The following is a 14,673-nucleotide window of genomic DNA, read 5'->3' as shown; positions in this document are numbered from 1 at the left end:
TTGATATATAACTCTCCCATAACCATCCATCACCAAGTCCTGCTGACTTTATCTCCTGCTTTCCTGACGCATCCACATTTTTCTGTTTTACTGGAGGTGAGGTCACACGTAGCCCAGGCTACACTATCTAGCCTGGCACCAGTCTCCCTGCCTTGTCTTCTGAGCACTGGGTCATACGCACAGGGCACCACATCGTCCTAATGTTTTTACTTCGCCTTAGTCTACCATGATCCTAGTAACCATTTTGGAGATGCTGCGATTATCTTCTCAGCTGTCTCTGTGGAGTTCCCGGAACTCCGCCCAAACTCAGTCCATTCTCCAAACTGTAACTAGAAGAGCCCTCCCAACACAGAACGGATGACAGGCAGCATTCCAGAGACAAAGACTAGGAAGCGTCCAACTGTTTCCAGCCAGTGCTGGGTGGGACAGAGCGAAGCCTGAAACACATTCGAGACCCGACTGCTGCCTCTTCCCAGCTCTATCGCCACACTTACTGTTCTGATGTCACCTAACAAGGAGGAAATTACAAGTTACTTGTTCACTGTCTTCCTTGACAGTTCATACTTCAGACTCATTTTACCAAGAACCGTCTGCTGACCTCCCTGACAAAATCAAATCTCTCAGTATCAGTTTTTACACCATCTTCCACTTCTCCATAAGAGCTACCTTAAAATTTTATGTGTTCGTATGATTATCTATTTTTCCTATCATTGTACCCGAGGGCCTGGTACAGTCCCTAGCAAACAAAAGGCATTCAAACAGTGTTTGTTGAATGATTTATGTAAGAACTATTGTTTGATTTAAGCAAATCACTACTTGATTCTGTATAATTTTTTTAAATTTTATGTATACGAGTGTTTGGCCTAACCATACATCTATGACCGCATGCATGCCTGGTGATTTAGGAGGCCAGGATCCCCTAACACTTGAGTTACAGACAGCTCTGTAAGCCACCATGTGATGCTGAGAGTCTAACCCAGGTCCTCTGGAAGAGAAGCAGTGCTCTTAACCTCTGAGCCAAACAGACCTTTGGCTTCCTGACTCTGTGTAACTCTTGACAAACCTAGCAGAACACACCATATAAACTTACATAAACTGATTACTTTTGATGAGAAGACTGTAAATGAGCGGTGTGTGTGTGTGTGTGTGTGTGTGTGTGTGTGTGGAATGGGTCAGCAGGTAAAGTACCCGCCTTACAGCACGAGGGCTTGAGTTAGATCCTTAGAATCCATGTAAAAAGGCCTGGTACAATGGTGCACACTTGCAATCTCAAAACTGGAGAGAAGACAAGAAGAGCCCTGGGGCTCAGTGGCCAGACAGTCTAGCCTAACTGCTGATCTCCAGATGAATTAGAAATCCTGTCTCAAAGGAGATGGACGGCATTCCTGAATGTGACGCCCAAGCTTACCCTTTAGCTTCCATGTGTATAGGTGAGCACCCGTGTGTGTACACACAGCCATTACAGAGGGAGGCTGGGGATAGGTGAGCACCCGTGTGTGTACACACAGCCATTACAGAGGGAGGCTGGGGATAGGTGAGCACCCGTGTGTGTACACAGCCATTACAGAGGGAGGCTGGGGATAGGTGAGCACCTCTGTGTACACACAGCCATTACAGAGGGAGGCTGGGGATAGGTGAGCACCTCTGTGTACACACAGCCATTACAGAGGGAGGCTGGGGATAGGTGAGCACCTGTGTGTGTACACACAGCCATTACAGAGGGAGGCTGGGGATAGGTGAGCACCCGTGTGTGTACACACAGCCATTACAGAGGGAGGCTGGGGATAGGTGAGCACCCGTGTACACACAGCCATTACAGAGGGAGGCTGGGGATAGGTGAGCACCCGTGTGTGTACACACAGCCATTACAGAGGGAGGCTGGGGATAGGTGAGCACCCTTGTGTGTACACACAGCCATTACAGAGGGAGGCTGGGGAGCTCAGCAGTAAAATAAATACTCGCTGTGCAAGTCTGAAGATGGAATTTGGATTCCGATCATCTGCTTAAAAGCCTGAGTGTGGCGAGCCACACCTGTAGCTAAAACAATGGGGAAGGCAGAGACAGGCAGATGAGGCAGGGGTGTTGCTGGACAGCCACTCCAGCAGAAACAGTAGGCCCCAGGTTTACAAGAAACCTTGTCTCAAAAGGTAGGGTGGGAGGTACTGGAGGAAGGCACCCGAAGTTACCCTTGGCCTCCACATACATGTCTGTCTGTCTGTCTGTCTCTCTCTCTCTCTCACACACACACACACATACGCAAGCACGCACACAAAAAAGTCACAACGTAAGACATTTCAAGGGAGTAGAAGATGAACTTCCCCTTTGCCCACCTCATGTTCATTCCCACAGTGACTACTATTAGCAGTTTAATGAACCGGTGTGCTGTGGTATAGACCTGCAATCTCAACACCAGGCTGAAGCATCAGGATACCATGAGTGTGAGGCAATCCTGGGCTACATCTCAAAAGACCAAAATCTTAATATGCCACTTATGTGTGTCAATAGACTTAAAGTTCATCTACTTTAAGACCTGTCTCTTACTTTAGGCCAGTTTCCCTTTATCTGTTTAAATCACTGAAATTACAACAATTGCAAGTTGTTGATCCCAAACAAGTTGTCATATCCCACAAGAGTACCCCTCAAGTACTGTAAAAGACAGTGACCAGAAAACCCCAGACAGCTTATTAACTGAAGCAAACCCCATGCTTACCTGCTTTGCCACTCTCCTCCATCTTCGTGCTCATTAGACAGGCAATAAACTTGTTATCCACCTGCTGGAGAACCTGCCATTCATTCAGATAAACAATGTGACAATAACAAACAATTAGCCAAGGCTTACCTGCATCAAGAGCTAAGCTAACACTTTACATGTTAACACCCACAGGGGAGCCCCAGGAGAGGAGCCGGCAGAAGGCCCCACAGGTGACCGTGCTCTTACCCGAATGAGAGAGCTGACTCCTGTGAGCTGCTCTCTGACACATATGTGAGCTCGCTCCCAAGAAACACAACAAAGACTTGTTCTGAAATACTGATTAAGGTGCTGATGATGGAGACAGTTCTGAGATGGGATGGAAGGATGGGTAAGGAGGCCAGGTTGGGACAGGAAGGAAACTAGCTGGCAAGGTCAGAATACTTCTGCAATGTTTCCAGCAGAGAGACTCTGAGGAACACATATGACCAGAGAATGCTAATGAACAGAACTAAATTTATTTCTCTTTTTAAAGACACTGTCTCAATGTGTACCCTGCCTGACTTGGAACTCTATGTAAGCCAGGCCGGCCTCCATCACAGAGATCCATCTGTCTCTGCCTCCCAAGTACTGGGATTAAAGGTGTGTGCCATCATGCATTGCATAAAATACAAATTTTCAAATGTGAAAAGCCAGGAAAGACATTTTGGGAGAGCTAGTCTAAGCGCAGTAGTAAAAGCCTGGTGTAGGAGGGTCTTCTTTCTATGTGTTGCTTTCATTGGTTGAATAAAGAAAACTGCCTTGGCCTTTTGATAGGGCAGCCCTTAGGTGGGTGGAGTAGACAGAACAGAATGCTGGGAAGATGAGAAATGTGGCAGATGCCATGACTCTCCAGCCTGAGATGGACGTAGGTTAGAATCTTGCCGGTAAGCCATAGTCATGTGGTGATACAAAGATTTAATAGAAATGGGTTAATCAAGATGTGAGAGTTAACCAAGAAGAGGTTAGATATAATGGGTCAGGCAGTGTTTAAATGAATACAGTTTCTGTGTAATTATTTCGGGGCTAAGCTAGCCAGGTGATGGGACACAGCCCACTGCTCCCCAGAGGTCTCATTCTGGGCAGAAAAGTAGAGGAGACAGTGGTGTCCCTTTTGTTAATGAACCTCCCACTCTACAGCTTCCTTAACCTTTGCAGCTTCACATAGAGAGGGTCATCCAAAAGTGAGGATTCTGCACAGTTAAGGACAATGTTGATTTATAAATAATTTGTTGGGATTTGTCATATAGTTATAAAATATAAGATCCAAATACAGAACTGCAGAACTGTTAAACGTCCTTGGCATAATTCATTCCCTGAAAACCTACTGGCATGCACTATTAAGGATATTCTTCTCTGCTATTGAAATGCTTTGCATTTTTTGTCCTGATGATAAAAATTCAAGGTTCTAGCAGTGCAGTGGCAGCACACGCCTTTAATCCCAGCACTCGGGAGGCAGAGGCAGGCAGATCTCTGTGAGTTTGAGGCCAGCCTGGTCTACAGAGCGAGTGCCAGGGCAACTAAGGCTACACAGAACCCCTGTCTCAAAAAAACTAAAACTAATAACTATTAATAATATTATTAACTATTATCATTATTATTACTTTAAGATTCCAGTCAGATTAAAAACAAACACACGAGTAATGGCTATTCTTGGTTTTCAACTTGACTACATCTAGAATTAACTAGAACCCAAGAGTCTGATATACCTCTGGGGGATTTTTTTTAATTAAATTATTTAAAGTGGGAGGACCCACTTTTAATTCAGACTTTTTGAGGTGAAAAGATACACCTTTAATCCAGATCTTTCGAGGTAGGAAGCTCCTCCTTTAGTCTGGGCCACACCTCCTGCTGGCAGCCTAATAAAGGTTACGACAGAAGGAAGCTGGCTCTCTGCTGCCCTCACTCTCAATGGTAAACCCACTCCTTCACTGGCAACAGAGCCTACTTCTTTGGGATTCCTGTGTAAACTGAAGATCAGCTGAGACATCCAGCCTTGTGGACTGAACAACTACTGGTTTCTTGGACCTTCAGATGGTAGGCAGACACTACTGGACTAGCTGGACCACAGCCTGTGAGCCACTCCAACCAAGCTGGACCACAGCCTGTGAGCCACTCCAATCAATCTATCAGTCTATCAGTTCCGTTCCTCTAGAGAAGCCCAATACAGCACGCCTTGACTAATACAGTCTCACTCATTAAAAACAAATTGAATTTCACAAAAGTTATTCTAGCTTAAACATTGCACGGATTTTGGTGCTGATTTACCTGCATTGAATGGATCATGTCTTTGGTGAAGCGATAGGGATACAGCACGTTGTGGATTTTAACCGCTAAGCTCTCAGCCTGGCCACTGCTGACATCAACAGCAACCTAGGAAGAGCCAGTAAAAACAGAATTTAATTTTTAATGTCTGTGGAACTGTTTTACCAATGATTTCAAAGTCCTTGAAAATACACATTTTTTCGGGGCTTGGAATATACAGGTCAGTGACAGAGTACTGCTTAGCATATGAAAGGCTCTAGTTTCAATTCCCAGCACTGCAAAAATTAAAACCAAAACCAAACAAGGATTTTCATATATCCTACTAAAAATAGGATGAACGTAGGAAACCTATAGATAAGTTTACAGATAAGAATAAGTTGTCTAATGAATTTTTATAAACACTGACAAAACCCATAATTATTTCAGAACAATTTGTCTATGTTCCATGATTAAATCCTTAAAAGCAGCTTAAGTGAAGAATCAGTAGTCCAGTGCTTGTCTACTAACCACACTCATTAGCACACTTAGTATAGGCTGTGACAACGCATCAAAGAGAGAACAGGGCCACGCCATACGGACCTGTCCCCGCAGAAGAAATGGCCCTGTAACACAGGGTACATAACTCACTCTTCACACTGAATATACATGCTTAATCCAAAATTCTTGACCTTCCAAAATGCTGGTTTGTTCTTTCTACATTAAGCACTAATTTATGAGTACATCATCTAGAAATCTGCCTACTTTCCATTCATAATTACAAATTCATATACTCATGCATGCCCATATCCAGCTTAAATGAAGTTCAAATTTATAAACAGGCAAAGAAAAAGTACAGACCCACCTCTGGGTGCCGGGCAAACACTGGGTTGTTCCAGTCTGAAAACAAGGACTGAAGTGATTCACGGACAACAGCAGCATCCACAGCATCTAGGGAAAAGGGGACAGCTGCCATCAAGAACTCAGAAGAGTGTCCTCTTCTGTTCAGCTACGGCCTCCAGACCAAGAGTAGACGCATTATCCCCACACTCCACAAACAGTCAGAGCCTCTACTGTGACACTATATTCGTTTTGATGTTACTTCACCATGTATCCCTGGCTGGCCTAGAACTCACTATGCAGACCAGGCTAGCCTCAAATTTACAAAGACTCACTTGCCTCTGCCTCCTGAGTGCTGAGATTAAAGGCATGCACCACCCTGGTACTACTTTTTTTTTAGATGTATTTATTTATTTTGAATATAGTATTTTGCCTGCATATATGCATGCAGGCCAGAGAGGGCGCCAGATCTCATTTCAGATGGTTGTTGAGCCACCATGTGGTTGCTGGGAATTGAACTCAGGACCTCTGGAACAGCAGCCAGTGCTCTTAACCTCTGAGCCATCTTTTCTGCCCCTGATATTACTTTTTAAACTAGTATTATGACTGCACCTTCTAAGGCAGATTTTCTGCAAGTTGTCTAGAAGAATGGTTCTCAACCTTCATAATGCTGTGACCCTTTAATACAGTTCCTCGTGGATCTCTTACTGTCCTCTCTTGGGGCATGCACATCTCTCTGCTTCCACCCTTCTCTGTCTCGTTCTCCTCCTCTCTCTCTCTGTTTCTCGCTCTGTCTTTCTCTCTGCCCCCCCTTTTCCTTTACCCTCCATAACCCCCTGAATAAATATTCAACCTCACTCTAAAAAAAAAAAAAAAAAAAAAACCAGTTCCTCGTGTGGTGGTGATCCCCAACCATAAAATTATTCCATTGCTACTTTATAACTATAATTTTGCTACTGTTATATATGTAATTTAAATACCTGATATGCAACCCAAGGGGTTGCAACCTATAGGCCAAAAACTGCTGGTCTATAACAATGTTCCAGGGACCTGGAAAGATGGCTCAGAGATGAAAAGGGCCTGCAGCTCTAGCAGAAGACCCAGGTTTGGTTCCTGGCACCCACACAGTGGCTCATAACCATCTGTAACTCTAGTTCAGAGAATCTGATGCCCTCCTCTTGCCAAGGGCATTGGATACACATGGTGCACAGATATGCATGCCAGCAAAACATCCATACACAAAATAAAACTAAGTAAGTCTTAAAACAAAAGAAGCATATTTCCAAGTGTGTGTACAGAAAAAACTGTAATTCCAATTTTCTTGTTGCCGTTTGATAAAAATATACTTAATCAATTTTAAGAAACAACAAAAACAAAGATAATAGGTTTCTTTAGGTTTTTTTTCCAAAGAATTGTACAGAGATCAAAGTACTGTAATATGGAGAAATTCAATCTTTAAAAATAAGAAACGTTTCCCCAGTCTCAGACACCACAGCCTACGCATAATCACCCAGCACTAACAGCCAGTCTGTTTCTGATCTACATGCATGCACCGAATCACTTAGCTCTGCTGTTCAACAGAGCCGTGGGGAATTCTGGCTCCCGAGGCACAGCTGGTGCCGACCATGCTCCAGTCTTCCACACTGAGTGGGACAGGGTGTGCCAGGTGTCTCCACACACAACCTCTGGCATTGCTCTCACCTCTCGCCTTTTGTCTCAGCATAATCCTCTCCTCCTGAGCTCTTGGAAGGAAAGGAAGAATAAGATCGCTTCTAAAAGGATGGCACCTGTACTGAAACCCTAAACGAAAAAAGAAAAACCTACAAATTTGAACTCAACATACAAACTATAAAAATTATGTAAAATCTTTCTCTACAAACTAAATGAAGACATAAGGCAGACTACTAAATACTACATGGAAAATCAGAATTTACATTATTCTTATTTACATTAACATATCATCTCTTTATCACAGATATGACTCTCAAGAGTGCAATGTGCAGGCTGCAGGGACACACTAGGCACTGTCTTCAGACATTTTCCACTGTCATATCCTGGGTAAATGATGCAGCTACTGGACTCCACAGATAAAGGTTGGGGCGCCGCTAAAGACCATATAAGGTCTAGTTATTCAGAGGTCTTGTCAGACACCGTTGTACTTCATGATCACCCACAACCTGCTGCCACCTTTAGAAATGCCCAACTTTTAAGTGTCTTACCCACCATCTGTGGCCCTACCATGACCACGACTGCACTGCATTACCTAGCTATGCCTAACAGACTGAAATGCTGAGAAGTCAGATGAGCGTCAGTGTGAGGGCACCTACCACGGTGTGACAGACAGCAAGCGCTGGGTGAACCTGTGCAGACAGAAACACCTGCAGCTGGCGACAGCTCAGCGGTTAAGAGCACTGCCTGCTCTTCCAAAGGTCCTGAGTTCAATTCCCAGCACCCACACGGTCGCTCACAACCACCTGTAATGAGATCTGATGCCCTTTTCTGGCCTGCAGGCATACACGCAGACAGAACACTCATAATATAAATAAATACATCTTTTAAAACAGATAAATGAGTGGATAAAAGGTACCTTATTCAAATACCTGTCTAAATGCTAACCATCTGGAGGAAGAGCAGATTTGAGTCTTAGACACAACTCTGAAGAGACAATTTTGAAAAGCCTGGAAAACTGGCTCAGTGGTTAAGAGTACCAGGGGCACTTCCAGAGGACCTGAGTTCAAGTCCCAGCACCCACACAGTGGCTCACGGCCATCTGTAACTCAAGTTCCATGGGGTTTTGATGCCCTCTCCTGCCTCCATGGGCACGAGGCATGAACAGGGTACACAGACTCTATAAAGGCAAAAACATTCAATACATAAAATAAAAATAAAATAAAAAGGAGGGGAGAAACACATAACCGAGCTATTAAAAATGACAAGCCTGTTGGACAAAAAATAAAAAAATAAGCAAGAGATTAGGTGAAGTAAAGTTGTATAATTCATAATAAAAGAGGCTAAGGGAGGCCTGGGCAGTGGTGGCACACGGGCCAGCCTGGTCTGCAAACCAAGTTCCAGGACAGCCAGGGCTACACAGAGAAATCCTGTCTCAAAAAACAAAATATCAAAACTAAAAAACAAGAGAGAGAGAAACTGGCTGCCTTCGGTTCTTATCTTACGGCCTCCACCTCCCAAGTGCTAAAATTAGCGGAGCTTTAACGTTTCTCGTAGTAATTCGTTACACGTCTACATTTTCATGTGTGCCAGTCATGCCCTAATGCCCCACTGTAAAGAGCCAATTCCACGTGAATGGAGGGTGTGAGGCGCCATTTTTTTCAATGAACCTGTCTTGATAGCAAAATTAATTTTCATTTGGAACTTGACTTAACGCGGCTCTCAAAAGTTCACAAGATACGGTAATCCAGATGGTGCGGTGCCCTGAAGTAGTTTCACATCTAAATCTGCTTAACAGGAGCAGATGTTTATGTTGAGTGTGGCAGCTAAGATCCCCCTCCTTTCTTTTGGCAACAACCACCCCACACTTGAACGTAATCCAGTTATTTTTTTGGCGCTGTATCAGAAGCAGTTCCATTTCAGGAAGATGAGGTGCCGGCACCTTAGATGTTCCTCTCTGATAAGCGTTCAGCACATACAAACCAGTACATATGACCTAGACTGGAAAGCACATAAAGATGCCTTATGAGCAACTGGATAGTCTCAAGAGCAATACTGAAAATAAAGAGTTTTCTCCTCCTATGAAATTCTCTAGATGTTACAACAGTGATTTTTTTTTCCCATAAGGAAAAAAATTGAAAAGCATTTAAAACTAAAGGATTTATTTAACATCAGAGCCTCCAACAAGAAATATTTATCCTAAGGAGACATTGTAATTTGCAATTATATTCATACAATTTACATTCTTTTACAGCATGCGAGACTTTTTCACAAGGATGCATATTTAATGTTTATCCTACTAGTGAAAGCCGAGATTACAGCCAGATGGAAATCAGCTTCACCGGCTCCCAACATCTGGCTCTCAACACACTGCCAAAACAATGTCACTTTTAATGTTGCCTGAAACCTGAGAACCCAGAGTCCTAGACCAGGCTCTGGTGTTGCTTTGTGGTGTGACCCGAAAACCATATTATTATCAACTTCTTGTATCAGAGATTAATCAAGTGGATTGGTAGATATATTATAATAAAGTACATTTGAAAAATATAGTTATGAAGGCACCTATCTAGCCTACATTTTGAAAAATGTTTGACTAACTCCTACTTTCCAGGGGAAGCTCACAAAAATCCCACTGCATTGACCTATATATTTTACTGGAAACTTACAATAAGATTTTCCCAACCTTAGGCTGGCAGCCACAGACAGAAGCAGTCATGTCTCTAAAGACAAATTTCTAGAAGTGTATTTGGGAAGAAAGGGAAAACAGGGTAGATAAGTACTGTCGGTCTTTTTAGCCACTAGCAGCACAATTTGATTAAAATGAAGTCCATCCGTCCCCTTGCACACACATATGTCTTAGACACATGTAGGTACCTTTACATTCTTTTATCAGTCATCACAAAATTCTCACATTTAAATATTGTTAAACCTCAAGAATCTCCATATGCCTTAAACACAGTATTGGTTTTAAAACTGGCCTTCAGAAGTCAGGTGTTGTGGTACATACTTTAAATTCTAGCATTTAGAAGCAGGACTGAGCATGAGTTCAAGACCAACCTGGCTACAAACAGAGTTTAAGGCCAGCCTGAGCTACATAGTAAGACCCTGTCTTAATATTCCCACCCCCCAAACAACAGAACAATACAACGTGGCTTTCCAAGGCTGTCTGCTGGCCACTTCTGTGAACAACTATATTGCTCTTTGGCCATTATCCTTCTTTGTGCTTACCATTCTCGAGTAGGACATCCACAGCCACAGTTGTCAGGTCTCTGGTGCAAGCAGTCTGAACGTCTTCCGTGGGAGCAACGAACGTGCTTAGTCCCGTTGTTCTGTTGATGTAAACCATTCTTCCCAGCGTTACATCAAAATGCTGCTGCCAACCCATAGGATATGAATTAGATTCTTCATTTTCGGAACAAGATCTTGCTTTTGACTCATCATTCTGGGAAGAAATTACATCTTGGCTGGCAGTGGTAACTTCTACCTGACTCGTGATCATTCTACTGGGAGAATCAGGAGTTGCTATATGTTGCTCTGAAGATTTGACGAGAACATCTGAATCTTTACTGGTTTTAGAATCGCTGCAGGGTAACGGCAAAGGAGTTTCTGGTTTCTCTGTGTCGTCCATTACGTTGTGAGAATGCATTGCACTGTTGTGGATGGAATTATCCTGGGTGGCAGAATCTGGTATTAGAGGCAAGCCACTCTTTATTTTTTCATGTTTATTTTTAAATAATTCACAAAAAGGTAAGTCTAACCTAGTGCCCTGGCCACTGTCTGTCCAGCTGGACTCCGAATCTGGAAGTTCATGAATATGGCCTGTCATCTCCATCGTTCGCAGCTCCTTTTCAGAACCTTTCCGTCTGGATAATTTTGAAGCAAGTGATTCGGTGGACTTCTCAACATCGGAAGGTTTTCTGTTAAAGGGAGAGAATTCTGCCAGAGTAATAGGACTTTCTCTCGAATGAGGCATCTGTTCTAAGCAAGCTTCTTTGGAAAATGGAGATTTTTCTGAGTGCAGGATGTGACTTACTGGTTGACAAGTGTCACAGTGCTCCACGGTAGTGATCTTACCACCATCAGACATATCTAAGTGGCTCTTGTCGTTTAGCAGAATACCATGGGTCCTGACTTCGGTGTTATTTTCCTCTTCTGTATCTAGAGAACTGTTAACCTTCCCATACTGCCTCTTAAATCTCTCTAAAGACCCTACTTGTGAACGCAAGCTTAGCTTCCTACGGCCTGTAGGTCTGGAGGGCTGCATTGTCTTCTCTGTTTTCTTAGTACCCTTTGAAGCATATCTGCACCCTGGGAAGGAGGGTGCGTCAGGCAAAAAGCAACCTGTGTGTGGTCCTGTACCACCTTCCTGAAAAAGAGCCAAGCTCTCATCCGCTGCTACTGGGTTGTTCTCTGGCCCATAACCTGTGTTTGTCCTGCACAATTTTTTGTGGAGCAGTTGAGCAGATTCTGTACTTAAAGTGCTTGTTAAATCGGTGTCTGGAGTCTCGAGTGCGTGGTGTGCTTTGTTTCCAAATGTCTGTTGGGCACTTACAGGACCGGGTCGGACATAATTTTTAAATGAATGCTCTGTTTCAGTTGATTTAGTGTGCACATTCTGTACCACATGAGTTATAAAGCCAGTGGAGCATAACTTAACCTCTCCATATCTAAAAACATTTACTCTTCCATGACTACTAGGCTCTTTTTCTCTTTTCTCCTTCTTTCTCTGTGTACCCTGGACTCTAAATGCTGTTGTCTCAAAAGGCAGAGGTTGGTACCTCACTTCAGTAGCATCTTTATGTTTCTCCAGTAGGCCCTGGATCCTACTATTTGGGGGAACGTTGGCAGCCATGACATTAACAACAGGGCTTATTTTCTGTATTTCTACATCTGCCTCACTCTCCTCAAAGAGATGATGTGCCCAAACAGGGCTTGAAACCATTTTGGGGCTAGTTCCATGTGGACTTTCTGAAGTCCTTTGTTCCAAGAAAGATTTCTGATGTTTCTCGTTTTCTCCCTCTTCTCCCAACACCCTTGATGCTAAGTGAGCGCTGTCTTTGCTGTGTGATGATGACTCTATCATTTCACTATGGCCCGGGCCATCTGTTTCACAACTGTGCAATGAGTCAGTTGTCTGTTTTCTGATGGCTTCGGAATCCCCAGAATTTCTACTTTCTACAGTAGCCGTTCTTTTCACAGCTTTCGACTGCAAATTCAACATTTCATAGGAATCTAGAATATTAGTGCACGCTTCCTGGAAACTGCTCTGGTCACAGTTCTCACGAGTGGATGCATGTGTCTCAAGAGTAACACCAAAGAAACTAAAATCGTTGTCTTCATTGAATCCCTTAATAGCGTCACCTGATAACTCTACAAACAGGTTTTCTCGCTTTAAAAACCTTTTCACTCCTTCTTGAATACAAACCAACAGGGTATCCCAGTTCTGAAACTCGATCAGAGTTTTGGCAGGCTCCATGCACACGTCATATTCACAGCCCGGGCACTGCACATTGATGACATATATCCCATGGAGTTCGGGGGCAGAACGGTGCCGAGGACTTGAATTCATTTGCCTATTGGCAGAGCCGTTCTTTGGCCTACATATAGTACTTTCTTTTCTTAATAAAAAGTCAATGAGTTTATGCAACTTTGTCCTTAAAACTAGTCTTCTGTTCACAAACAAAAACTGCATATTCTTATTGTAGTGCGCTTCAGAGCTAATGTAGCCACCAAACTCAAACTCCTCGTATTTAAAATGTATTTCTCTTAACTTTTGAGACTTGCCCAGTCCATAAATTTGACAAAACCGAGAACATATGTCTTTGGTTTTGGGGAGCTGGAGAACCATGGCACCAGAAACATCATTCCTCAAAGAGAAAGAGACAGAAGGGTGCACGAGGGAGATGGCTTCTACCCGTTGCCGAACCTTCTCAAACTCTAGTCTAGGATCCATGCTCTTCCTCCTCACGGGAAACTGGGAGAACAGGTTATACACAGTTACTGTGGTCCCCACGCTGGGTCTAGTCAGATCAGCTTCACAAGCATGTAGGGCTTTCCCGTTCTGAAACATCTTCACAAAGGTTTTCATGGCCATGCTTTTCTTGGATGAAATTTCCACAGCACTAGCCATGTCGGCTATACTTGCCAAGGCCTCTCCTCGGAAACCATGGAACTTTGGGTTCTCCAAGTCCTGTATCGAGCGGCATTTGCTAGTAAAATACCGGTTTCCCACCTTCTCTATATCATCACCCGCCATCCCAAATCCATTGTCTATCACTTGAACTTGGAAGGTTCCCATATTCACCCTGACGGCCACACATTTTGCTTCCGCGTCAATACTGTTGAGGATGAGTTCCTCGACACACTGGCCCAAGGAGATTATGGCCAAACCGGAACGCAATTTGGCTTGTACTTCATCTGACAAGCACTTGATCATGGCAGGGAGTCATGTGGAGAGAATGCCAGACACGGGCTTCCTTCTCTGACTGGAAATAACCACCTATGGAAATAAACAAAAACAAAGAACACACATGCCCTATCAAACCTCGGTTATATAGCATTACTGACTTCTCTCAAATATTATGAAGAACTACAGTTGGAGAAAAATAAAATATTAAACCAAAATATGGAACAGAAGTATACTTCTAATTTCTAGACAGCACATAAAACTCATGCCTGGTATAATGGACCTCGATTCCAAAGAAGCATTCATAATTTCATAATTTTCCCTGTTCCTAAAGTGAATGCCCTAAAGAGAAACCATAATTATACTTGATGTTGACCCGTAAAGACACTATTCAAAATTCTAAGCACTTCACTAAAAACAGATGCCTAAATTAAATTCAGCTAAGAAACGTTAGCTAGAAATTATTCATGAAAAAGATCCAAGTTTGTTTCATAACGTTATACATTACACAATATCCATGGCTTTTAGAAAGACTTTAGTGTGCTAAGACACTGTAAGAAAGTGAGACAACAGGACAGAATTAAAGTCAAACATATCAAGGAGAAGACAGGTAGTAAGCGATTACGATTGTCAAAATTACTTTCTAAGGAGAGGCGGGGAGAGGGTGGGGGTGGGAGTGGGAGTGGGGGAATAAAGCAGGGAAATTCCTTTGCCTGTAAGTTTTCTACCATTTGCTGTTTAAATCCTGCTGTTGCTTGATAGTTCGCTGAAAAGTCCTGATTACTAATAT

At 43.3% G+C, this 14,673-nt stretch overlaps 1 protein-coding gene across 3 annotated transcripts in view; it reads right to left on the bottom strand.

Moving 5' to 3' along the window:
* Mlh3 (mutL homolog 3) overlaps nt 1-14,673 on the bottom strand; it is a 34,686-nt gene that overhangs the window by 19,419 nt on the left and 594 nt on the right. For 2 of the 3 annotated variants that reach the window (XM_087911630.1, XM_087911631.1), the window contains exons 2-6: nt 10,706-13,976; nt 7,511-7,609; nt 5,835-5,920; nt 4,997-5,101; nt 2,711-2,783 (exon numbers count right to left, since the gene is read on the bottom strand). In XM_087911630.1, coding sequence (XP_087767756.1) covers nt 2,711-2,783; nt 4,997-5,101; nt 5,835-5,920; nt 7,511-7,609; nt 10,706-13,913 — 3,571 coding nt within the window. In that variant the 5' untranslated portion in view covers nt 13,914-13,976. The remainder of the gene's footprint in view (nt 1-2,710; nt 2,784-4,996; nt 5,102-5,834; nt 5,921-7,510; nt 7,610-10,705; nt 13,977-14,673) is intronic. The other variant, XM_087911632.1, reaches the window with a different exon arrangement.

Source organism: Myodes glareolus, chromosome 11, assembly GCF_982192425.1.
Source record: "Myodes glareolus chromosome 11, mMyoGla1.1, whole genome shotgun sequence".
Taxonomy (NCBI): domain Eukaryota; kingdom Metazoa; phylum Chordata; class Mammalia; order Rodentia; family Cricetidae; genus Myodes; species Myodes glareolus.
The sequence above is the reverse complement of the archived record's forward strand: the minus strand, read 5'-3'. Positions and strand labels throughout refer to the sequence as shown.